At 38.3% G+C, this 27750-nt stretch overlaps 1 protein-coding gene across 1 annotated transcript; it reads right to left on the bottom strand.

Moving 5' to 3' along the window:
- Window positions 1-1917: 1917 nt before the first annotated feature.
- Window positions 1918-27485, bottom strand: LOC121431466 (galanin receptor type 1-like). Its single transcript, XM_041629051.1, has 2 exons — window positions 27316-27485; window positions 1918-4034 (listed from the first exon to the last, which is right to left on the bottom strand). Exon 2 carries the CDS (start codon window positions 4009-4011, stop codon window positions 2410-2412), a length of 1602 nt encoding a protein of 533 aa, XP_041484985.1. The 5' UTR covers window positions 4012-4034; window positions 27316-27485; the 3' UTR covers window positions 1918-2409.
- Window positions 27486-27750: the final 265 nt, after the last annotated feature.

Genomic DNA, 27750 nt, shown 5'->3' with positions numbered 1-27750 from the left:
TACGACCCGACCGGTAGCCAACCGGCTTGCGACTGAGTGAAGGGAGATGAATCGCAAGGCAGTCATACGCCTCGACACCGCACACCTTGCGATCTGACCTGCGACTCACGCATGCGCTTTTTGCTTTTTGGCATAGCATCTGAGAAATAGCGCTTTCTACTGCGTATGCGCATTGTTTATCATAATACGCGTTATGCAATACTGCTGTCTGATTGGCTGGAGGATGGATTGAGCTTGCGATCCAGTCATAAGGATTCGACATGTCAAATCCTTCCGATTTTCCTTGCGACTTGTCTCTGAACGGTCTGCGACGCGCAAGCTGACAAGAGCTGTGACGTCACATCTCCCCTCACCCAGTCGGGTCGTAAGGTGTGCGGTGGCCTTTAGAGTGCGTCTCCGACTAAAATTCATATAACTTATAAAGATATAGGCCTACTTCTCACAAAAACCATCATCTTAATACATAAATGTAATAAAACGGTATAGCAATTTTTTTGACAAAATTTGATAACAATCTTACACACTAAGAAATAAAGGTTCAAAATTGAACCGCGAAAGGTTTATGCAAAATCAGCACCCTATGGGTTCAAAAATTGAACCCCTGATTTGGGGTTCAAAAATTGAACCGTGAGGTTGGGGTTCATTTTTGCACCCTGAGTGTTCAAAACTGCACCCCTAAATTTAAAATTGAACCCCCTAGGGGTGCAGTTTTGTACCTGCAGGGTGCAAAAATGAACCCCGACCGCAGGGTTCAATTTTTAAACCCCAAATCAGGGGTTCAATTTTTGAACCCATCGGGTGCTGATTTTGCATCAACCTTTCGGGGTTCAATTGAACCTTTCTTAGTGTGTGTAAAGAACGATTTCCTTAATTTTGTGGAGTAAGAAATAAGAATTTCCGCTCCTTTCCATTTTCTTCCTGCAGAGAACATCGAAAATGCAGCCACAGTGGGGGCTTTTTATTATAATTATTACATATATTTTTACGATATGATTCTGTGTTTGTTTCAAATGAGATCTAAATCTATAAATGTATGAACTGATAAACCAATAGGGATAATAATTACATCATCTAATCGACATACACATTAACACCAGGGAATGGTCGAAGAAACTAGAAAACCAAGTTTCATCCTAGCCTTGTTAGTTGGTATTATGCTGCCAAACGAAAATAAGTACATGACAATTTATTCTCCGAATAGAAATCAAAATCATATGACGATGAGCTACTTCGTTTCAAGGGAAAAGGGGATATAAACGAAAGCAATAAAAAGTAATATTAAATAAAACACTAAAATATTTGTTGAAGAAATAAACTATGGCACGCAGTCTACAAAAGCTGTTGAACAGCACCATTCATGTTTATATAAATATACAATTTACACTGCAAAAACAAGGGTGTGATTCAACACCAGCCCGGTATTCATATTGGTGCACTCCAGAAAAGCGTTGAAACAACACCAGTTAAGATCAAACCGATAGTGGTTTAACACTAATTCTTGTTGCTTAAATGCCCAATTAATAATAATAATAATAGGTCCATTTATATAGCGCAGCTACTATGTGCATATACTCTACTGCGCTTTGATAATTGGTATCATATTATTACCCCGGCTGTAGCTGAGCCGCCATATTAATAGGCGCTAAAGCGTTCAAGGAGAAATCCTACCGGGTACCCATTCACCTCACCTGGGTCGAGTGCAGCACAATGTGGATAAATTTCTTGCTGAAGGAAATTACGCCATGGCTGGGATTCGAACCCACGACCCTCTGTTTCAAAGTGTGAAGACTAATCCACTGGGCCACAACGCTCCAATTGGTGTTAGCCTAGCTAACGCCAAACCAGTGTTGTTTCAACACCTCTCTGGTGTGGACCAATATAGATACCAGGCCGGTGTTAAATCTACACCGCCGGCGTTTTGGCAGTGTACCATTTGAATACATCGATATGTAACGTTTGCACAAAATTGCACGATCACATCAAAGGCATGTATACATGACCGATAGGTAAACAGTACATGTATAGGGTCCAAGAAATTGTCCCAGATGGATGTTCATATCTGTCAATAATCAGAGAAAGATTACTTCCATACAACATCCTTTCATAAGTTGTTTGATTACAAATGGATCTGTTTAGTTAGAGACAGGTCATACAACTTCTTTTGATTTTTTTTTCGGCGATAACGTAAAATCAGTTCGAATGCCAACCTCAATTTGGATCAATGTAAATTCATTGCACTTCTTGATATCTGATACTCCCTAATAATGATAAAGGATCGATCGGTGTAAAACGTCACAAAATGGATGCGTAATCAATACTCCATAGGGTTGTTTTATGGTTTACCTACCCGTACAAAACAAGCCATTCAGTTCAACCCATATTATTCCTTGAAGAGTGTCAGTTGTGTATTCATGTAGATACATACACGGTCTCGGTTTGAGCGTAAGACGTCATGCTTGGTAACCGCTGAAGGGCGGATCTTGATGTCATGCTGGCGCGGTTAGTCTGTTTGCCCAACTTCAGCGTCTGTTTGAACTTGGCGCGGAAATTGTCCGAGAAGAACGCGTAGAGGAACGGATTGAGGGCGCTATTGAAAAAGTAAAGGGCTTGTGAAAAGGGCAGGAAGTAGATACCGCCCTGAGTGTTCAGGATAATGTTGTGGCCAAAGGCCTGCCAGAAGGTTTGTAACTGCACTGGGAATAGGCAAAGGGCGAAAGAAACGACGATGAAAACGAGAAGACGGATGACCTTCTTTCTAGCCGCCATGACGTTACTGCGCCCTTTCCCTCGGGAACGTCCACTGGAGACATCATCATTTGCTCGTTTACTGGAGCGATCCTTCCCGACGGAAATACTCGATTGGTTACGTGTAAGTTTCGGATCGGGTGCATTGCGACTAGTACGCTTTGATCCAGACACGGCAGTTATGTTGCTGGTATCTTCCTTGGTACCATTCAAGTTATTGTTTCCTTCGCTCGCCGTCAATGGAACTTTCACATCCATTTCTGTACCCGGAGTAGATTCTAGGTCATCAGTTGGCTCATCGACAAAGAATGGACCTATTTTCTGATTCTTGGCTGGGCCAGTGCTGACCTCTTCTAACTTCGATTTGATATTGCCATCCTTTTTGTCCCCGTCATTCGCTATCTCCAAGACGACCGTACCCTCCGTGTCAGTGTTTGGACGGTAAATGTTTCCTGCTGCATTGTTCGCATTGGAATGGTTAGAGGCGTTTGACTTTGCCTTTGAAAAACGACCAGTGATGCGGCTTGTGAATCGAGACCCCGTACCTCTTTGAAACCCGCTGTCCTCTCCACTGAAGACGCGTTTTCCAGTGCTCGTAGTCCACAGCTTCCTGGAGATAATTCCATACAGCACGGCCATGATGATCAACGGGATCGTGTAGAAGAACACACAGAATATGATAGTGTGCATGCGAGCTACACCCTCAGACAATTCGCTTGGAGTGCAGTACTTCTTGTCACCATAGTGCAGGAGGTTGTAAAAGAGTGCCACGGGGATGTTCACAACCGCGCTAAGCATCCAAACTAGCATGACGGTGATGGTCAGTCGTCGCGTCGTCAAGACCCTTCTCGTCTCAAGGGGATGGAGAATGGCAATGTAACGCTCAACAGAGATTACCGTCAAGATCAGTATCGAAGCAGTTGTTGCAGCGCTTGTCATGTACTTGTGGAGGCGGCAGATCAGCAAGCCCAAAGGCCAGCTGTCGAGGACGTACCACAGGAGCTGCGGAATCACGCAGAAGACTGCAACTAGGAGATCCGCAAGAGCTAGGTTCGCCAGGAAGAAGTTAGTAACCGTGTGCATGCTCTTGTTCCTCGCGATGACGTAGACGACGAGGATGTTGCCGAAGAAGCTGAGAGCGAAGATCACAACGAAGACAGTGATGAGGATCTGCTTCAGGGGAGCCTCCAGAAAAGGGTCCTCAACCATAGATCCATTACCGTAAGATGAGTTAAACGAAGACGAGGCAAACTCGCTTCCAGACATCTTGTTTCAATTGACACTGAATCCTGTTTTGAAGAAACCAAAAGAGAATGGGAAAGTTTTAATGTGTGGTCACGACACAATTTTTACCGTTTATATCTGTTAATCTAATTTTTAAGATGGCCCTACACAGAAATTGTGAAACTTTCACTTTTACCGGAAATCTTCGTACAATTCACAAAGTGTAAACAAAATCCTTCAATTTCACTTGAAAAATGGAATAGCGCCCCATGTCAAGCTCGGTCTTTTCACCCCGTCGCTTTTCAGTTTCTTCTTAAGTTTATATGCGTCTTGTTCCTAAGTGATAAAATCTTTATACGGTCATGATCCGTATTTCATAAATCAAAGAATGGTCATCATGACAATAACGTATTTAATCAGTGATTTTTGCAACAAAGTAACACCAATTTCAAACATCAAAGAATAACGATTTCAGACAATTTTATTGCTACCAACTCACAGCAAATTATGCAAAGCTTCTAAAACATGAGCTCAACAGTTCAATATCTAACCAAGACAAGACATTGATGTGAGTATTGGCTAATAACATGGTTCTCAAAGTTAGAGGCGACTCGCTAGAGATCTTTAAACCTTCATCATAGTCGACTCCCCCACGCAGTTCATTGACTACCAATTACGTCACGCTTTTCAAGTCCCCGTGAGTTGATTAAACGCGTTAACAGGAGTTTAGCGGTCACGCAGCGGGATTTAAGGCCGATCCTAAATTCAATTAGCGCGTATCGCTCGATGAAGCGACCAACAGAGTCTACCACCAGCAGAGCAAGCGGACATTGTACACATACCTGATCCTGCTACACCTTAACAGTACTACAGGTTACTTCGAATATGTCATGATATCTTAACATCACTGATTATTTAAAACTAATTAAAAGAAAAATGCGTAATTGTTTGATTCGATACACTGTACATTTTCTCGACATATGCGCGAAAAAACCCCGATACGTTTGAAAAAGCCATACCTGTGCTAACTACTCTTTAAAGTAAAGTAATCCCATTCATTCTATATGTAGATCGTATGAATGACGGGAAGGTGTTTCAACATGACATGCAACGCAGGAACGAGATAATTATCAATTTAAGATAAACTATCTTTTAGGTTTATTTATAGATTTACGCTGAAATAATTTAAGGATACAGGTCGAAACCTCTTGCTAGTGTGTAACCCATCTTTATTTTTAGTAATTCACCTGGGTTCGAAACCCAATGCATCAATTTAGCCCACTCCTCACCCAGCCATTCTACCCCTTCTCACTCGGGGGGGGGGGGGGAGGGGATAAATCCTTATTTGAACTGCGATATTGATAACATGAGGATAATCGCTCGTTTATCATGATTGTTGTGAAAGTTTAATACATCTGATGAAAGTTGGATATTTCAAACTGTAACACATGACAAGACGTCATCGTCGTAATAGTTATAGACTAAGCAAAGGTAAAAAGGTAAATACTGAAATTCCGACAAAATCTTTTCTAAACGAAAACAATCAAATGCTCTCCAAAACACCTCTTGGTGTTGTCACGCACTAGCAATATTTGAATAAATTCAACCGTCACGAATTCCTCTTGTATTGGAGAACAGGACAAAAATGGGGTGACGCGTAAAGAGCATAATCTCGCGAGACGATGAACATCATCTCACAAGCGTGATCATGCGTGTCATCTCGACATGATCTCTCGAAAGCATCACCGGAGAGATCTGGCGAAAATGTTTTCGTTTCGGTCTCGATGGTACTTTGTAACATCCCCGAGCGCAGCCCGCTGGGAGCGCTCGGAGGAGTTTAGGAATTAATTCCTGACAGTTAACAGCTTAATTCGAGCCTGAGAACTGCATGGGCGATAGTATGGTGATTACAAACGAGTTCGAGAGAGATTATCGCGAATTTATAAAAATGAAAATGATGGAAGCATTACTTTGTTTGGTTTTATTTATGCAGCTCCCAATTTCGATATATTTTTTCTATTCTTGCTTGTAAATATATTCTTTAACATACCTTGCTTCATAATTGTCGTTATCGAGAATGAAATACAAATTGAAAATTGAATTGAAGTATCAGATTTAGGAAAAAATATAATTCGAGAAATTGTCATTAATCAGAAGTTGGTCAACATGGTCAAGGAGAAAAGACGAAATAATATTTCTTTCTAACTTTTTTTTCGTACTCTGCTAATTTCATTTTTAGTTTATCATTAGATTTTACAAGTCATGTACCAGGATATTAATATGATGTTCTTTGAAATCTTAATCTGGTCAATATCGTGGGTGACACGACATTACATGTAACTCCTGCGACAACTGCTCCCGGCTTAATTTCGTCTAAGATTTAGGGTTACATGGTCGCACTAGTGTTTTATATTTGGTTTAGGGTAGGGTGTCGTCACTCGGGTATAGTGTGTGGAAGTTAGAGCGGAGCAATCGTCGCCGAAGCAAATCTCATGGAACCTTTTCATTACAGAATATCAGGGGAAATAATGATCAGGCCAGGCCTGTGAGAAAACTGATAAACAAATTGCAACTTTATAAAAAGCCTATATTGGAAAGTAACGATCGTTTCCATTCCATTATTTGCAAAATTTAGATTGTTATTTCTGTCAGAGCAAAATCTTATAAATAAATCGCTGAAACCATTATGATGCTCGAACCTAACTTTTTGTAATATGGTTGAGTGTATATATTATATATATATATATATATAGTTCATAGTACACATCGACCTGTAGGCGGCAATAACCAATCTGCCACCAGAATTTGACCACTCGCCGTGCAATTATAACCTACCTCCCCATAAAATAAAAGTCACACAGGGAACAAGGAGTGGGAGTGGGGTAGAGAGGGGTGGGAAACTTTCCCTTAACCCCCAAGCGGGGAAAAATCCTTAGGTTAGCGTAGTAAATTCAATGCATCAAGACAAACTCAGTGATTCACGTTACATCTCTGTTATTGTGTGCAATTTAAAAGACCCTTTCACCCCACCCAGTGACATTTATAAATATGCCCCCCCCCGCCTCAAAAAAAAAATCGCCTATGAGGTAGGTATGCTTCCCGTTCGTCAAACAGTGGAGTGTGGTATTAAGGGGACAGCCGTGTTTCGAGGCACGGTTGTCTCTGAGCTGAGGGCGAAACACGTACGGACCCGAAAGGTTAGGGCGAACGCACCGGTAATTAACAGAGGAAGTTTACCAGGGTACGACTGGCGCCAAACGCGCATTAATCCCCTCACTCCTGAAAGCGACGTGTTAACGTTTAGCATCCCGAGCATGGATAGCGTTCTGGCGTCGGGTGGGTTAATCGTTTTTAAAAGTGTGGTCTTATTTAGGGCGCCAGAGGGAACGGAAATTAAAGAAACGTCATAAGCCACGTTAGTGCTTCCAGTGGTAAAGAGATTAAACCCATTACGGTTGAAACCAAAGATAAGTTTAATAAAAAGCAGAAAGTTAATCATCATTGCAGTTGTTAGTTTGGTGTGAAAAATATGGATGTGCGAGGAAAATGTTTTCATTGTATTTTCTGATTTGATGGAAATTCAAAATGGATATCTGTCTTGTAGTGGTAATCCGGTCAGAATAATTATATCGGTTTTTGAAAGAAGTATATTAATCCCCGTTGATTTGGAGGAGTAATTCTTGCCATTGTGTTCCCCTCAAAAAGACAATCACAAAAGAGGTTCTAGAATAATAATAATACACATTGTCATATTTTTCAACATCATTACTTTTTATAGATTTCTTTTTTCCTGACCAATCAGACTTTTTGCACATCAGATTTTATAATCATTTATTCAAATATTATGATGATTTTAAGGTTTGCTCGCTTCTCTCGATCGCATTCGTTTAGAATAGTGCACCGTAATCCAACATTTAACCCCTCCTAGTTTTCCATTGCTTCCAGTGCTAGTGGGGATCTTAATGAAAATAATAAATAATAATATAGGGTATTTATATTGCGCACATATCCACCTTGTTAGGTGCTCAAGGCGCTCCTATATTACCCGGCTTAGCTAGGCGTTCATAGCGCACACAGCTTCTTGAGGAATTACTTCCTACCGGTACCCATTTACCTCACCTGGGTTGAGCGCAGCACACTGTGGATCAGTTTCTTGCTGAAGGAAATTACGCCATGGCTGGGATTCGAACCCACGAGCCTTCGGAATAAAGAACCATCAGGACAACGAGCTGTAGCTTTACAAATAAACGAATCACGAACACGAGAAATAAACTAAAATACGAGAGATGGTATAGCGTTGTAGAGTTGTAAGCACAAATAAACATAATTACCAAGGGAAATATTTAATCTCTTCCATCCGATCACTATCTTGACATTTATTTTCTATTCATTGGCCCTCTAAAGTATATTGAGCATTTATTATAACAGATATATTCTTTAACCCCCCCCCAAAAAAAATGCTACTGGGTAGAACACGTAAACAATAGATTTTGCTTGAAGCCCTAACCCCATCTATATATCCAAGGGCAGATCCAAGGGGGGGGGTGGCAAATTTTTGGGAGGAAAATTTTGACAAGCAATAAAAAAAAGGAGAAAGGTCTTCAATTTCAAAAGAGGGGGCACACCTCTGTTTTAATGGCAGTTTTACATTACAAATTTTAAATTTGCTTTTCAAGGGGGGTGGGGGTTGGCACGTGCCCCCACCCCCTAGATCCGCCAGTGTATATACCTCTCCCTTTCCTCTTCAACACACACATTTCTTCCTCTCTTCCGCTCAATCTTCCCTCTTTTCCCACACATCATCGGTAGATCCATACGTCCCTCGTGTGCCTGATAGATGATAAAGCATTTATCAAATCAAGATATTATTAAATACTCATTAAAGGATCTTAATCAAGTCGAAATCGCTTTTGTAGCTGTATCCGTCATTACTGATTGATTTCCACGATGTCCACTAAGGCGTGCACAACTTTACAGTGATTTCTAATTTCAAACGTCTGTGGTCACAATACACTAAACGCTTTTTTTTACGGAGAAGATATAAATTGCGTATCGTGTTGTTGAAATTCATTATAGCAGATCGTATACTTTTTAACTATACAGGTACAGAATGACTAAGCATGGATCTGTAATTATGACCTTTTCCAATTCTACATTAGTTTTGATATAGATTGAGGCCAGTACGAAATTCTGAAAGAACAAACTTGGATTTAGCGCCCTCCTGGAACAAAGTCTTTCGCAGTTTCGATTGAATTTATGTCCGTATAATCGACGTTATCTTAATCAATCAATTTAATTAAAGCCAATGTCAGTATTCTAAAAGAAAAAAAGAGGAAGTCTATTTTTATCATAGCTTCTTGTAAAAGGATTATCGTTTGTGCATACGCAATATGGAAATGTTGTCTGAATTAAATCAAGTGAAATAAAATACAGGGCAAATTGGTTTCCTTTTGAAGCTGAAGCATCTATCAGGAGCAAAAATGTTATAAATATATCCTCCGCTTATAGGTTGACCATCCGTACAAGTCAAATATTTGCCTTATTAAACATAGCATATTCAGACCGGAATGATTTATTCAAGTATGTGCTAATTACACCATTAATTCGAGTTTTACATAATGTCGAACAGATTTTCGCCTGGTCGAAAGAGATGCAAATTAATTGTCGTTACAATAAGGGATTGCAAATGGACTTCGTATAATATTAGTATGATGTAAAACTGGCCATCTTTGTAGGAAATTTGGACTGCGTGTTTTTACTTTTCATCATGTAAGAAAATCATATATTTCAGGGGGGATTTTTTTTCAACATGAATCCATCACTAAACGTCTCTTTAACGCGCATGGAATATCCCAGAAGTAATTCGATGGTAGAAATGATATTGATATAAATATCAAAGTCGAGATATTTTTTCTTTTAATTATGTATCAATTCACTGACTTCTATATAAGTCTTTTCTCATATCACTTTCTGAAATGATATGAGAAAAAATATTTTCCGAAGAAAATTGGAGAAAGTGACATCATCAACTCGAGTCATGTTCAAATCTGACCAGATGTCTCGTGAAATAATGCAAACTATAGTCTATTCAATAATTGTAATAACAATAATAGTGTTTTGCTCGTCAGATTGTCCTATTTATCCCAAAATACTTCCTTCACCCCAGGTTGCCCCCTTTAAAGCGAGTCCACAGCTTAGCTACCACAACTTGTTCTAAATTCATTGCTCCATAAAATGAAGCATAAATCAAGCTGGGGGAAACCACAGACACAACCATGATAAAACGACGATGGCATCTCTCAAAAAAGCGCCATAAATCACAAACTCTTACCATATTTTTTGCTGAAAACATATTCTTTACAATTGAATCTGACTTGTTGTGGAGAAAAAATCTGCTAATTAAGTTCTTTTTCTCCTTGTGTACACACTGTGCTGGGGAAAAGAGACGTTCGTCGATATTTTACTCTTTCTTCCTAATTTTCTGATTTTTATTGAAAGAGGAAAGCAAGCAATCTAAATTTAAAACAAATTAGGTCGACGTTTGGAGAAGTGAATTGTAAATTGTTCTTTCCTTCTTATCTCAATGTGATTGTGAACTTTCCGAATGAACAACGTGACTACGTATTTTATTGCATAATGGCCCCATTTCGTTGCTCAAGGATTAGTATCTAGATAGCTTGCATTCAGAAAAAACACCCTACTAAGTCTTAAAAGTTCTTGTGCCTTATTTTTTTCAATTTCCGTCAACTCATTTGTGGATATTTTCATTAGACTCAATCCTTTTTTCACCCCCGCAATGTTGATCTTAATAGCTAATTTCTACCTTCTCATAGAGTTGCCTTTTTGTATTATAAATCCTATGAACAAATCAGTGGCCGATCTGGGATTTATTGAAATATGAGGGTTCGATGGATTGAAGGTGGGGGGAAGGGGGGGGGGGGTCAAAAACCGTCAGATCAAAAAGGTATAATGAATCGATATCCTCCAAACCCGATTTCCATTTTCTTTTTTCAAAAAAGCAAAAGCTTGCAAAAATGCTTCGCCTTTTTCGCAAAGAATTGGCAACATGCGCCATAATTGTGCCTGAAACTTGTTGGTTGTTGGTTTATATTTGGCAGTGCTGGCACCACCAGATTATTGTTTAATAATTTATGGTAGTGCTAAAAAGGATACATAAATAGAGTGATAGATAAACTAGTGTGTGAATCAAATTAAACAGAGAAACAATGAATTTATTAAAGGTGAAAATAGATAAACAAACGGACATTTATATCGAAATATTTTTTTCCCCAAAAGAAATATATCAATTAAGAAATACCCAAATAAATGGGATCGATTTATTGACAGTGGCGTAAATATAACATTATCTTTCAATCTACACCCACCCCTTGTGCGCTGTAAGTTTAGATTCACTTCTAAGTCTTCGTTTCCGGTTTAATCGACACACACTCAGAAATAACATGAATGAAGTAATAGAATTTGAACGGCTGTGATAGTTTCCAGTGAGTAGAATCATGTAATAGGTCCATGGTAGAATTAGGAAACAACTGGTAACAAATATTAGCTCAGTCATGTCAGTAGTAAATACATGTCGAGGGTAGGTTTCTCTCAGACTTCTCACATCGTATATGAAGCTATCGAGGAAATTTAAAGTTGTAACGATTTGCTTCTGGATGCGATAAATCAATTCAGTTATATCCATTCAAAAGCTATAACTCCAGTGCGTATAAAAAACGGGACAGATTTGAAAAGTCGATAAAATTTTTGTTTCAAATTATGATCTCTATATTTTGGTGTCAATGAGTGCTCTGATGTCTTATACTCCAAATGCCATCAAAATAATTTAGTTTCCTTCATGCTTGAGCGAACACGGAATGTTTTTGTCAGGGGTCAAAAAGGAGGCTTGCGCCAAAATGGCACGAAATGATAAATATGATGGTCAGACTTCTTGTTAATCAGCAGACCCCCTCTAAACCTTTTCATTATCTTTGCCATAATTATCGAATTATTTGTGTAAAAATTCGTTTCCATATTCACTTATCATGCTTATTTGCTTGAATAGTTCTGTTGTTGTTCGTTCTTAATATGTTCTCTTTCTTTGAATATTCCTTCTCTATTTTTTTTTCAACCGAAGTATGGGAGAGCGTCATTTTTTTTCTTCAAATCCTTCCATTGTGTGCTACAAACGTTATGGTGCCTTTGAATAGTGGCATACTAATGGTGGGGGATCGGGGTGCCCACCCCCCCAAAAAAAAAAATCATGGCCAAGAAAAAAGTGAAAACGAAAATCACAGAATACATAGAGAGTGAAATATGATATCATTTTCTGAATATAATGTCAAAATCACAAAATTTGATATTTTGATAAAAAAGGTGGAAATGTTTTGCTTGCTCGCTTCACAACTTTTTAATACATTTTACCCGATTCCTTATCTTGCTCCTTCAAAATCGACTCAATAGGCTACACCATTGACATTAAAAGAGATGAATCCTTTCCTGTTTGTCTTGCCAAGCACATAATTAAACTTGAAGGATTCAATAACCCCTTGAAAATATGATTCATGTCTTTTATAGGTACCATAACATAATTTGTTTCACATAATAAAAGGATTTGAATAATTACAAATTCTCCCAATTAATCGTGCAAATCTTCTACCTTGGGTTGACAAAAAGTCTTCTTTTCTTACTTATGAAGGAAAATTCAAAGGTAAAAAAAGTTTAATGAAAAACAAAATAATTCAGGTAAATAAATAAATTTGTAAATGAAATAATGACAGCACAATTTGAAAATTATGGCAAAGATAATGAAAAGATAAAGAGAAAGTCTGCTGGTTGGCCAAAATTCTAACCATCAAATTTGTCATTTCTGCCATTTTGGCGCAAGCCTCTTTTTGAACCCCATGTTCGCTCAAGCATAAACAAAAAGTATTTTTTTATTGCATTTGAAAGATAAGATATCAGAGCATCTATTAACATCAAAATATAGATATAATAATTTGAAACAATTTTTTTATAGACTTTTCAAAACTGTCCCGTTTTTTTATACGCACCGTATAAACAATGATCCTATTAATATAACTTTCGAAACTTTGTCCAAAAAATGTGATGGTGTACTGATATTAGCCGTCATGAATGAATGACATCAGCATGGCTTGTGTACAGGACAATAAATCATCCCACACAACATAATGCTATATGTAGGGGGAATGGGGGACGATGCCCTATATTCGCATCAGACCTTCTCCCGCTTCCAGCGGCATTGCAGCGTCTCGGCAAGGTTCCCGGCAAGGTTACCTCCGATTCTTGTTCAAACATAGGCCTATACATCAAATGCTGTTGCTATGTGTGTGCACTGAGGCGAGCTATATCATGTTACACGGAGTTACCTCATTGATGATCCAGAAAATTCGATATACGCAACAGTTTGAGGCGTTTGGGGGTTAATGGGCGGGAACTATGGTGTCGCCCGTCGTCCGTTTGTATAATGTTCGCGACATATACCACCCTTGATCTTTGATGTATACATAATGTGCGTTAGGCTGCAGTCACACCAGCGAAACATACACCGGACGGACAACCGCTATACCACTAATCGGCATGGCGTTGGGTGCGTCGTTGTGACTGTGAATTAAAGACGTGACCACGTTTACCGTCTCCTTAAAGGGAAGTGCTTCGGACTGGCCAGATAATCTGGCAAAGGGGAATTTCATTTTTTTTCTTGTCAGTTGAGAATATCATAATTAAGTGGTTCACTACAAATAGATGGCAAGTCAGATAAAGTTTTATTGGAAATATGCCAAGTAGTAAAGTTATTATCATAATTATTAGTAAAGTTGCCAACAATGCCTATAGCATTTCCATTTATTTGAAAGCAGGATAAAAGAGCATTGCACATTAAATACCTAAATTAAATGATCGAACCCCGGATTTCCATATATAGCCAGGCGCCTTAGACCACTCGGCCACGGCACCTCCACTGTTGGGATGGGTTTAACGATGTAGGCAAATTGTGTATGCAGTGGAACTACCCAATGAGTAAAAATCAAATAGTTTACCCTAGACACCCTTCCTCCCTGGAATCCAGGGTCTTTGTTGATTCGATATGATATCTTTCACATAAGAAACATATAGGCCTACCACTGAAGGTGATGGACAAAACCGTGTTTTCCTTGTAACCTGAGGCGAAACTGTTATTATCTGTATTTATTGCATACAAGCTTTTAAAAAGAGAAACCACGCACGTATATTTAAGTTATTCTGTACAGGGGCATTGAAATATATAGTTTGGGGTGAAACGTCCAACCTGTAGAGTGCATTGATCCAGATATTCTTCTCACTCTCCCTTTCTCAATGTTGTTTAATAGCCTCGCCCCACTATCTCACCCCCCTCTCTCTCTCTCTCTCCGTTCTCTCTTCCACTCTTTCCTTTGTTAATGCCATGCATCACCCTTTTTATAGGCTCAGCGTTTAAATTCATATTGTTAGGAAGCTATCCTTCACTATCGATATTACCTTTCTATTTAAAGATCTACGTTAGATATCAACCTACTAAATTCAGTTTCACAGGTGGATTTTCGAAGTATATACTGTCGCACGCATAATTTCAGAGGGTGATATTGAACTAAAATCAAACGTTCGGGTACAAAAAAAGTAGGAAAATGAAACCCACACCGGAAACTTGTATCCATACTTAATCATTCTATCAATGTTTTATGGCGAGATAAAAACAAGGTTCGTTTTCAGCGACTACCGGAGGGCATTGACATTGTCCATGCAAAACATTTTTGCTGAAACATCAAGTATACGTTTTATCATCAATGACAGGTATCGTGCAGATTGATTTATCGACTTATTGCATCATCGATTAACATCAGGTGCAGTGGCCGAGTGGTCTTAGGCGCCTGACTATGTAGTGGAAAGTCCGGGATTCATGGATCCCTGGACTCGGCGCCTATGTCAACGAGCAAGGCATTTAATCGACAATGAGCATTTTTAATTCTGTATTCAAATAAATGGAAATTCTATAGGGCATTCTTGGTAACTAGATGTGCACTTGTGGTTACAAAAATATATTCGTGGAGTGCTCAGGATTTTTTTCTTTGAAATACGTATTTATACCATTTCGATTCTCGAATATTCCTTTTCCTTCTTAAAGATTTGTCATTTTTAGAATCGTATTTGTTTGGAAACATATTACCTTATGTTTTCCGAAGTTACGATCTTTTGAACTTTGTAACGTTGAAAATAACTTTCACTCGGTTAATAAGTATTCTACTTCTTTTTCCATTTCTCTTGATTTTGCAAGGACTATGAGGTTGGTGACGGATCAAAGGATTTGGCGAGGCGTCTGAATGTAAGCGGTTTGGCATTAACGGATTATTCAGGTAAACCGTTACAGCATAACTAAATAAGAAATAAATAATATGTCTTGTGTAACAGGAAAAATGCAAATGATACCAATTAATTCATTTGTCCAGCACTTCCATTGTTAGGCAGAATAGAGGGATAGCAGCGTGGGTGTATAATATAAGATGCGGGGAGTTTAATGATATTTATTCACCGCTTCGGTTCTTGTTGTTAATGTTTTGTTGATAAGCAAGATCAGGAAAAATAAGGCAGAATCTCATTATTTTTGTATTGCACCTCTCTATACCTCACTATGTAAATTACAGTTGCAACTTTTTATTCCCACCAATCGATCCCTATATAACAACCTACCAACTGAAATAAGATAACTCCAATATCTGGAAATACCTTCAATCATCAAGCCAATGCTTGTTAGAATGCAATACCCACTATTTCAAAATTCTCGATACTGCTCAAACAAATTTTCAACTAAAAATAAAAGAAGGGCTTTTCATCAAGTGGAAACAACCTCAACTAAACCAACAGGTGTACAATTACCGAATAATGTTGATCCATTTAATTTAACCAACCCCTATCTGATTAATCCATATAGACTGTAAATTTTTTTACTTCACTCCATTTAACAGTGGAATTCACACCTTGTAATCTTATATAATTACATTCTTGAAATTTTACTTGACATCCTAACTGTATAAGTACCAATGACTCTGTTTATAATTTTCAGGCCGATGATGAGGTGCGACACCTCGAAACATGTTCCGTTTATTAAAATGTTACGTTCTATTCTTTATACTTGTCTTTAATTTGAAGAAGCATTTAGCAGCTACTCATGACCCACAACACTCTTAAAAGAAATCAGTCAAATTGACTAGACCAGTAGTCAGCTAGGAACAACTGATATGGCAATCATTGATATTCACATTTCTGACATATATTCTAGTCAGAAATAACTCTGTTCTAGTAAAATATGACTAGAAAATAGTCAAATATGACTAGAATAACAATTGCACCCAGCTGACCCTATTAACTAGTCATTTTTGACTGATTTGTTTTTAGAGTGAAGCGTTCCTCTTTTCAAGTTGTACCTCATACACTTTCATAATTAAAATTCGGTCCTCTATTTTGATATGTTTGTGCGACTCACAACTCACAGGTTACTTTCTTAATTTTCACAGATTTCGGCTTATTGTAATTCTAACAATGCACGTCTTGATAATTTCACGTCATGTGCTTTTTACATCATTGTACTTTTATTGTTGATTGTATGTTTTTTACTTGTCACTTTAGCTCAAAGATTCCTTTGCATGTACTTAGTAATTTGTGTATGCCTCTCTTATGATGCTGTTAAGTAAAGGAATTGTAATAATTGTTATGTTGTGCTATGTTGTCACAGAGCCCCATGGGAGACCAACATATTGTTGAATGGGCTTCCATGTTTTTAAACAAAATCACATAAAAATAAAATAAATAGACACGAAATTCTGCATTGATAGAAAAAAATCAATTGAATCTGGTAAATTACCTAAACATTTTGATCGTACAATTCTTACAAAGCAGGTGGAGACATCCAGGACGTTCTTTTCGCACGTGTTGAAATGTAGGTAGTACTAAAACTTGTGCTGCGTGGCGTTCGCAGTGGCACGATAAGGATCTGTAAATTTAAGTCCCTAGAAATGGCCCAGGCTTCGGCGTGAACTCCAGATGCACTTCAGAATCACATACAGATCTCAAATATGAATTGTAATGCATTCAACGCCCCTTCACGCCGAGCAGCGTCCTAAATGCACTTATAACTACCAAAATCAGCTTCCTTTGTGTTCCGTAAAATTTAAAGTGGCATTCTTTCTTTCTCTCCCCCTCCTCTTCACACTCTCCTTCTCCCCCTCTCTCTCTATCTTAAAACTGTGTTTTGTATCCACTCTCCTGGTTCCCCTTATCTGGATGAGATATATTTATCGCCCCATCTTTCTCCCTCTCTATTTCTCTCTCTTGTCCTCTGTCTTTCTCCCAACTCCTTGATTATGCCTTCTATAAGAATGCTATCACCCTTATCAAGCCATCTATCCTACAACTTCATTTTCCCGGCCATAATTATCTCAAATTCCCTTCTATTGCCCTCTCTCCCCGCTTCTCTCTACTCTTTCCCTCCCCTCTTCTTACTCTGCGGAACTTTCCTTTTTCTTTCCAAATTCACTCTCTCCCTCTCCCTCCCTCTTTTCCTCTCTTCTTTTCCATCTTTCTCCACCCATGGGCCCTACCATGCTCCACCCCACCTATCTATTTTGCTTCAACCATGGACCCTAATTCAACCATTTCTATTAACACTTTTTTTTATCTTCACATAATTCACACGGAATGATTGAAGCAACATTAAACCAAGGTCTCGAAATCTATACACGTACCATAAATGCTTACACTCGTCCGGCATAACCACAACAGAAAGTGTATGACGGGACAAGAGTAACGACGGGAGTTTTGTCGAGATATGGAGGGTCATGCACGGCCGTTAAAAAAGCAATAAAATGGCGGTGATCAAGTTAAGAGGTTTATGAGTTGAGCCGAGGTAATTATGTTAGGTTTTATCTTCGTCGCGTCGTCTGTCGAGGTACGTCCGTATTGGATGTGATGTCTCACAGTGAAACACCTTTCTGCTACTTGGTCTCGACCCAGAAGACAAACATTGGGTTTTTGGATGACTCGGTGCTTGGGATAAGAAATGATTCGGGATGAGCGAACACCATTTTCAACTTTTTGCTTCCAAGGCGCACGAGGATTTCTAGAAATTTTAAAAATGGAATGCATTTTAAATGTCCTTCATGACAATAAACAAGGAGTCTTTGTCGCAAATGGGTGCATCAAAACAGGAAGTTAGGAGGAAACTGCTTTTCCGTTTCACCTATGATCGACAAAGACCTCCCAGTTGTTCGCTGTGATATGATGAAAACAAATCAATACATTTAGTATGTTCTTGAATCCGTTCCGTTGTTTTAACTGCAAAAACTCCCTATTACTGCATCGAAAACACAGGATTTAATTTCTTATTTTGTACACGTCACTTAACTCAAATATAAAGATTGATCAGGAAAAAAATGTCCATTATTGTTATTGAAAGTAAATAGAATATTGTCTACTGATAGCAATGATTTTTTTTTCGTACTTTTCTTTTCGTACACAATGTTTCCGAGAAGGGGGAGGGGGGGGGGGGGGGTGGTGCGTGCCTTCGATGAGATGGATAAAATTTGGGAAGAAAGCGCGTTGCCTACTCATGTTTCTCGAGAGTGCTCAATCAGCATCACTCCTAAGTCATGGATAGTTTAGGAAGATTCTATAATACAGTGTAGGTCTTTACATTTATTCGAGATAGGAGTATAACTTTATCTTAAAATATTTTTACTTATACGAATTTAATGACAAAACCAGACAATCAACAAAGGTCCACATTTCTGTCAGACATGCTTTCCGGCAGCACCAGTAAAAGCAGCTGATCATCAAACCTACATACGCAGCATGGCTCTCATTGATGTCATGGATCCGGTCATGGATGCATGTCATAAAGCGGATATGTATTTGACAAGTGACACCGATGTTCCCATAACATTTGTGCAAGCAAGATACTCATTTTCCTTCAATGTTGAGTCAGGGTACCACGGGAAGAAAGTACACCGTAGAGGAAATACGATATCGTAACCGTCCGCGGTAGTGACAACGGTAATCCACCCTTGGCCACGCTGGCACAAGGAGTTTCCTCGCAATATAACCCACATCATTCCTTAAGCTTATCGGTTCTCAATTTACCCTCCATTCACGAGTATCCTCTTCTTCTCGTTTCATCGATAATAAAAAACAAGTGCTAGGAATTCATGCAACTCTGTTGACGTCCATTAAATGCGTTTAGTACTTTCCTGTGGCAGATAAAACATTCTGTGAAAAAGAGGGCCCGAATACTGATACGATAACCTCGTGTAAAATCAGGGGTGGGATTCACGAAGCAGCGAAAGTTTTCACCGACAACATTGTACCAGATGGACAGAAAACTTTCAAGTGATTTTTGTGGCAGATTGCAAGTGGGCATTTGATAATGTAGATCCATCTATACTGGACCACGTCCTGTATTTCTCTGTTTAATCATATATATTAAAGGTCATCAAAAGTTTGACCACAGGTGTGGCGCCACGAGAGGAGGAGGGGGCAGGGGGTCACCCTCATACTTTTTTGGGGTTTAATTCCAAGTATCAGCGATGAAAAAATGATAAAATGGAGAAGAAATAAAATAAAACAAAGATGAAAATAAGTCCGCTGCAAATTTGTCACTGATTTGCTGAATGGTTGATTGACTTGTAGAAGAGCAACCAGTGGCGTACCTTTGAGGGTTGGGAGAATTAATCCCCCTGAGGTCCTTAAAACAATACATAAAAAAAGAACGGGGGCAGATGTTTTTTTTCACTTAAAATTTTAAGCGAATTTAGTGTGTGTAGGTGGTAGCCTCGTGTCTTTGACGAGAACTACCCCTGCCCCTGTGAAACCCTTTGGTAAAACCCTTCCGTCATCATTTTCTTCTGAGCTTTCAAGCAAATAAGGATTTTTTTTCATTTCTCGAACAGTGCTTTTAACCAGGCACGGTGAGGGGAGGGGGTGGGGGGTTAAGAAAACTTATCCATGCCACTTTTTGTTGTACTTATGTGTGCCTATTTGGCGCATTTTCCCCCGTGCCCCTCATTTTTTAAAACTTTGCTTCGCTGTCAGATATAAACATTCATCTTATTAGCAAAACCCCCAAATCTCCTCACATTCATCTGATGTGTAGGCGTATTATCTGTTATATATCCCTTACTGAATGAAATTGTAATCTGCAGCTTACAAACACAAGATACAGAGTTGATTGTTTAATCAACTCTACTTCCTAGCTGTTAATCTTTTCTATTATCTAATATGTTTAGTTTCATATCCATAATTTGCACATAAACACAGCGTGATTTGAATTAGAGCATTTATCTATTAAAAATTGTCATTATTACTATGTTATCCTTATGTTTTTTTCTTATATTACACATGTTCTTGTAAATCCTGAACATTAATGCAAATCCACAAAGAACGAACACGATTTCTCTCTTTCGGCTCAACATGCTTATTTTCGACCATGTCTTGGAAAATCCATATCCATGTCCGATTATGCACGCACATCTTTCCTGCGAATAACATTTGTAATTACAGAGAAGATAACAGCGGAAACCATGAGAATAAATGAATAAAGGAAATCAATTATCTTCTATCTTTGATTTCTATTTTACCTTTTCTTTTCCTTTACCTCCGAATATATCCATCTCCCCGATCACTCCTCCCGTCTTCTACCTTTTCTTCTTATACTTCTTTCTCCTCCTCCTCCTCTTCTTCTTCTTTTTCTTCTCCCTTTTCTTCTTCTTTTTATTTGTTCTATTCTTCTTCCTCCCCTCATCTTCTCTCCCTTCCTCTTCTTTTCTTCTTCCTCTTCTAAATTTCCTCTTTTTTGTCGTCTTGTTATTGATCTTCTCTTCCTCCTACTATAATTTTCTTCTTCCTTTCTTCTTCTTATTCTTCTTTTGCTTCTTTTTCTTCTTCTTATTATTATTATCCTCCTCCTCTTTTCTCCTAATTTCATTCTTCTTATTCGCCTTCTTCTTCCTCTTCTTCTTTTCCTTCTTCTTCTTCTTTTTTTCTTCTTCTTCTCCTCCTTTCTCCTTATTCTTCCTCCTTCCCCTCCTCTTCACCTCTAATTTTCTTCTTCTTTCTCTTATTTTCCCTTCCTCGTATACTTCTTCCCTTTCCTCCATTACCTTTTCTCCCTATTCTTGCTCCTTTTGAACAGTGGAGATCATTTTACTCATCGTTGGTTGTCTCTCGTTACTTCTCAAACTTTCGAGACTTTGCAATTCACGCATGCCATCTAGTAAGTGGCCCATGACAGATAATGTAGGATGGAAGGAAAGGATGATGGAAATGAGATGAGACCAAGGGAGATAGGGGGAGGGAGAGAAGAAGAGACGTGAGTAAATCGGGTAAAAATATATGGAGGGGAGAAGAAAAGACTAGGGTAGTAGTAACTCGTATATTGGCGTGTCAGGGGTTAATCACATACAACCACACAATGTCGCTATCGTGTAGTGATTGTTTCCCTACAGATTTTCCCGCGGCCGTACGCAGTGGCGTAGCTACGGGGGGGGGGGGGGCACGTGCCCCCCAGAAAAATTGGCAGAGCAAAAAAAAGAAAGAAATAGGGAGAAAGAAGAAAAGAAAAAAAGGAAAAGAAGAAGAAAGACAGAAGAAAAAAGAGGAAAATAAGAGGAGGAAGACTTGCTATTAAAAAACAAATCTTTCATGTTACTATATAAAATTTTTGCTTGCGCTTCGCGCCAGAATTGCCTGTTCGATGAGATTCATATCTTGCTCAATAGGCTGATATGGAGCAAGTTTTGAAGTCAATATACAAAACATATTTTAGCTCGGACATCGAGCTTTCATTATTTTTTTTCATTTACAAATTTAAGTGGTCTGTAAAATGTCCGTTTTATGGTCTACATATCAGCATTTTAAGCTCACGCTGCGTGGTCACATTGTTTGATCTGCCAAGTTCATATTGTCTACGTGTATTCCATAATGTTCCATTAAACAAATTCAGAATGCCCAGATTCTAGGTCTAATTCTAAAACATGCGCGATAGCCTGCATGTTCTTTATTTAAAATGTACTTAAATTATCCAGTTTCACATCAGAATATCAATAATTGTCTGCTCACGCTTCACGATCGCATTATTAATGACACCAATATTTGATTATATCCTATTTATGATTTACAAAATATGAAGAGTTTCCCGCGTTTAGGTCCAAAATCTCAATTTTCTTCCTCTCGCGCTTCGCGCACGCATCAATTATTGTTTAGTTACATACCTAGCGTGCGCGTCGTGGTCTGGTGGTTCTGACTCTCGCCTTTCAAACAGAAGGTCGTGGGTTCGAATCCTAACCATGGCGTGTTTTCCTTCAGCAAGAAATGTATCCACACTGTGCTGCACTCGACACAGGTGAGGTGAATGGGTACCCGACAGGATTAATTCCTTGCATGCACTGAGCGCCGGTGATGGCAGCTCGAGCTAGAGCCGGGGTAATAATAGCAGCGCTTTGTATCCTCAGGCAAAAGGCGCTTTATAAATACCGCTATTATTAATAGTATTATTATCATTATCATTCCATTTATTAACACCAAAATTAGAATGACCAATTTCGGAATGTCAAAAAAATTTGCTCGCGCTCCTCGCTCGCATTATTGAAATATATTGGCGTTCGCAATAACCATTTAGTTACATACGAATCTTGTTCAGGATCACACATAACATTGCCTAGAAAATTAAATTTTCAGGAAAAAATACATGAAAGGAAAAAAAAATCGCTCGCGCTTCGCGCTCGCACTTTTCATAAGGCTTATGAGATTATTTCATGTTTATGTTGTTTTATAAGAATAAAACTAAGAAGTGACTGATCGGGGAATATATAGGTGAAGATAATTCCGGGCCCCGTCCCCTATTGCCGAAAGTCGGATCCGACCTTGTGACACATACACACACACCGAAAAAATGGCCGGTCCCCCCCCCCTGAAAAAGCAAGGACCCTCCAGTGTCCCCCTCCCCGGGAAAAAAATCCTAGCTACGCCACTGCCCGTACGAATGGGGTAAATTGTCAAGTAAGGCAGTACATTAATTTGAAGAAACAAACCTATCATATGATTAAATCTTCTGAAGGGATTCGTCAAAATGTGTTGGTGAAGGCCTAAGTGTCAAAAGTAAGGTATATAAAAAAAGATAAATCCATAATTCATTGTTGGAAATAGACATGAAATGAAATACTCCGAAAATTTGCTTTGCCCATTGCAATATCGTGGGCCCGGCGGCCACTGTGCAGCGCCAGATCGACGAGGCTCTATCCCTTTAATCGTTGAACGCCAAACAGGGTAGCAGCAACTCCCATCTTTTTTACGTCTTTTGGTCTGACGCAGCCGGGGTTTGAACCCCCGACCTCCCGGTTGTGAGACGGACGCTCTACCAACTGAGCCAACACACCGGTTAAGAACAAATTATTAGAACAAATTATAAAAACAAATTATTGGGTAAAAGTAGAATCGATTGCAAAATCATGAAAATGGTGTTTTGATTCTTTTGTGAGATTGTTCAGCAGGGGACCATTTCAAGAAAGTTGGCAGCTCTGATTATTCTGAAAGCCACCAGAGACTCCAGCCAATCAGATAAAAGGAACCCTGTCAGATCCCTTGTTAAGCTACGCCAATGAAACGCTTATACCATATAAACACATTGCTTATTCTGTCCACTTATGCTTTAATTCTCCAATACCTTGCACTGTCAGCCCACCAATTACATCTCCCTTTAATGCTAAGAATACTTTCGAAATAATAAAAGCATATCGGAAGTGTATTAATAATGATAAGCAGATACAGCTCCATCACCACATCTACTTCATTCGAAAGCTGTCGAATTTCAGGCACGTATCATGAAACGATTAATCTTGGCAAGTTGAACGATGTGACGAGCTGTAAATTGGCGCCATTTGACATAGCTGTAGTGATTCTGACGGAATGATTAAAGGCATTCGATCACATCTTAACAATGATTATGGATGACATATGTGACACACCCCCACACGAGCACACACAAACACCCCCGTGTCTCTTAAATAGCAGTAAAGGCGTTACAAGGTTGATTTCACTCTCATGGTGACAGTGTACATAAAAGATAGTCATTTTCCCCGGTATTTCGTTGCTTTTGAAATAAATGACTGATTAGTCGAGAAAATACGAATACATGAAGAAAGGAGTCACTGAATCTAAACATGGATGACAAGAAATCACAGACTCCGATAAAATATAATTTGAAAAAAAAATAGAGATCAACTTTTTCCTGATTTATCAAAACTTATCAAATAGCGCATTTGAGGTTGCAATGATACACTTACTTTTTTAACTAACCTATATTAGTTGGTTAAAAAACTTACACCAACTAATGGCTAAAATAAAATTACATGCAAAATGTTATTTTTTTATTTAACCAACTAAGAGTATATCTTATCAGTAGGTTCATATTCAAACCAACTCTGGGGTTGGTTAAAGTCATATGTTGAACAATTGGTCATTTTACCCATTTACACTTATCAAGTTTCGCCTTTAATACTTCTTCTAATTTTAGTAAAACCTCATATCAATATACGGTCTAATGATTTACAAGATGACGCCTGAGAGTCACGTACGGAATCAGATACTTAATTTACTGCAGAAAAATTACGTGTCATTCACAGCTTGAATGATTTCAGAACCTTCTCTCTTGCCCCCAAGGTTAAATAGGTCAGCTGATTCATAATTGTCATTTGTACAGCTTTGTCCATGTAGTTTACATTGTTCCACTTTATTTCTTACTGCCTTTTCTTTGCTTCTTCCTTTCTTTCTTTCTTTCTTTCTTTCTTTTCTTTCGTTCGTTTTTTCTTTCTTTCTTTCTTTCTTTCCTTTTCTTTTCTTTTCTTTTCTTTTCTTTCTTTCTTTTTTTCCTTCCTTCCTTCCTTCCTTCCTTCCTTCCTTTCTTTCTTTCTTTCTTTCTTTCTTTCCTTCCTTCCTTTTTTTCTTTCTTTCTTTCTTTCTTTCTTTCTTGATTGAAATTACACTCTTCGCCATCATGATTTTTGTTTAATAACTCTTCATCATATTATTCTTCTATATATTCTTCTTCCTTTATACTCCATACCCCTATTATAGTATCCGCCATTTTTTAGATATTTATTTTCCTTAAATATAAATACCTGTTGTGGTAACGATCACAAAATGAGTTCGAACAGAATCAAATAAACTGACCACCCAAGTATTTGTATGCATAAATAAAAAAATACGTGTCAATTGGCTGTTGCAAAAAGGGTGTTATCGGTGACAAATGAGCAAAATAAACACGGAATTCCATAAAATGTTGGCATTTTTTCCAAAGCAACATCAATGCACTTTCCCACATATGCCTTTTTGTGTTATTTATCATCAGAACTGCCGTTTTATAGCTAAGATTTCATGATTTTACAAAGATGAGTAAATTGCAATGTACCAGATCTAGATCTATGATAATGTAGTGGCAATCAACCTTGACTTTAACAGCATTCTAAAGAAAATGAATCTAAGTTTGCTGCAATTACTTTCATTTGCATTTAAGTAATTTCCAAGCATCTTTGTTGTTCATTATACTCACTTCACATCTACGTAAGACAAGCTGCTTGAAAGAACATGGCGTTCCACCGTATTTTCACAGTGTGCAAAAGAGTGTGGACACATCGTTACACTGTAGAATATCACATAGAACACTGTGTGAACACATTGTAAGTACAAGTTGCAACACCGAGTTCCTTTCCGACGGCAGGGTAAAGACGAAAAACTTCCGCATACACACTGAATAAATCATATACCTGTATTAAATTGCTGATAATATATACCATATAATTATATCGTTTGTTTTCTGTCAAACTAACCATTTTTTTTCTCTTATCCAACCTTTGGGCATTTCGATGTATGTTAAGACCTCTCCTCGAGCAGTTGATCTCACGGGTGCTTAACAAAAGTTGTGTATCAGGGACTGCGTCAGGGGGAGGGGGAGGGGGCTGGGCAAGACGATAAAAGTAACATTTCTCCCCCTCAATTGAACTATAGGGTACATGTCACAGATCTGTCGTTTCTTATACTTTCTCCCTCTTGATTTCCTCCTCTCGTTTCCCCTCCCTATTTTCCCCTTTCTCACTTATTCAACAATCGTTATGGTGGTTATTGCCCTTGCCCCCCCCCCTCCATACGTTTGCATTCTTTTGAATTTAAGTGTTTGTTAATACGTTTGACTTTGTTGGAATAAGATGGGTTATTCGTGGAAAAACGATATTCACACTTGGAAAAACTTTCAAAAGTTAACCTTATTACGTCCTTTGTCAGTAAAAAAAACTTGCCCTATGAAGTAAGACAGCAATGTAAGTCCTTTGTGATAATAACCAATGTGATACAGCTATTAAAACAAAGGCTTCTTTAGGAAGGGGAAGGATTTTACTCCATCGAGAAAGAATTATACTATTTCTTAATCTTATGTTATGTTTATTTTTATTGCTTTGTTGTATTATGTTTTGTTGCGATGTATTGCAGGGGCTATCCCAAAACGTGGGGGGGGGGGACAAGGGGCTGGAAAATTTTACAAGCACAAAAAGGGTAATCATCCCACCAATTAGTAAGGTCATCTCGTCCCCCAAAATGCATGTTTTATTTCGATTTTGAATGATGTACTTCTTACAATCATAAAAGACCAAAAATAGTAGGGGGACATTTGATACTGTGTCCCCCTACTATTTTCAGTAGGGGGGACACGTCCCCCTTGCCCCCCCCTGGGATTTCCACCCATGATGCATTGTACACTATTCTATTTCCTTATGGTTTCATATCGTAAACACTTTTTGTAATTCGGCTTTATGCTGAGATTGAAGTTTTTATCTTAATAAATCTTTTTCATTGAATTGAATTTAGTGAACTGTGTCTTGACGAAGATCATATGACATGAGCAAAGCTTAACATGCCTAAAGAATGTGTCATTATTGCATACATATTAAATTTGTCCATGAAGAATATCTTGTGCTCAGGGTGGTCATATCAAAACGTTTTGTTGATAAGGGCATTCTTTGGAGTGAAAAGAAAACGTATACAGTAAATAAAAAGAAAGTTTTTAGATTAAAAAATTACTTTTAAATGTTTAATAACCTATCTATCTATCTTTTTATCTATCTATCTATCTTTCTTTCTATCTAACTATCTATCTATCAATCTAACGATCTATCTATCTATCCATCTTCCTATCTATCTATACATCTATCTATCAGTCTATCTATCAGTCTAACGAACTATCTATCTATCCATCTATCTATCCATCCATCTTATTTATCTTACCTTTGAATCAAGCTATTTCCTGAAGCCCGAAGACTGACCTCCAGCTCAATATCCGAACATTGTAAAAATCCAACTTCTGAGAGAAAAGTACTCCTCGGGCAAGACCTAAACACACCTTAGTTCGAGTGTACCTCTTAACCGTAACGATCCTCGGTGCTTCAGTCTTTAGTGTCCTCTGTCGAGATCAAATTAAAAGAAGTACCGTGCTTGTTAGATGAGAGTGAACCCTTTGCTGTAACAACAGTTTAGAATGATTTAAAGGTCAGGTCCACCCTATAAAAATGTTGATTTGAATCAATAGAGAAAAATCAAGCAAGCACAACGCTGAAAATTTCATCATAATTGGATGTAAAATAAGAAAGTTATGACATTTTAGAGTTTCGTTTATTTTTCACATAACAGTTATATGCACAGCTCAATGACGTGCAAATGATA

The sequence above is a fragment of the Lytechinus variegatus genome, chromosome 17 (genome assembly GCF_018143015.1).
Source record: "Lytechinus variegatus isolate NC3 chromosome 17, Lvar_3.0, whole genome shotgun sequence".
Lineage (NCBI taxonomy): Eukaryota > Metazoa > Echinodermata > Echinoidea > Temnopleuroida > Toxopneustidae > Lytechinus > Lytechinus variegatus.
The sequence above is the reverse complement of the archived record's forward strand: the minus strand, read 5'-3'. Positions and strand labels throughout refer to the sequence as shown.

Coding starts and splice junctions, on each gene's coding strand:
- LOC121431466 (XM_041629051.1), bottom strand. CDS start 4,011: ATGTCTGGAAGCGAGTTTGCCTCGTCTTCGTTTAACTCATCTTACGGT.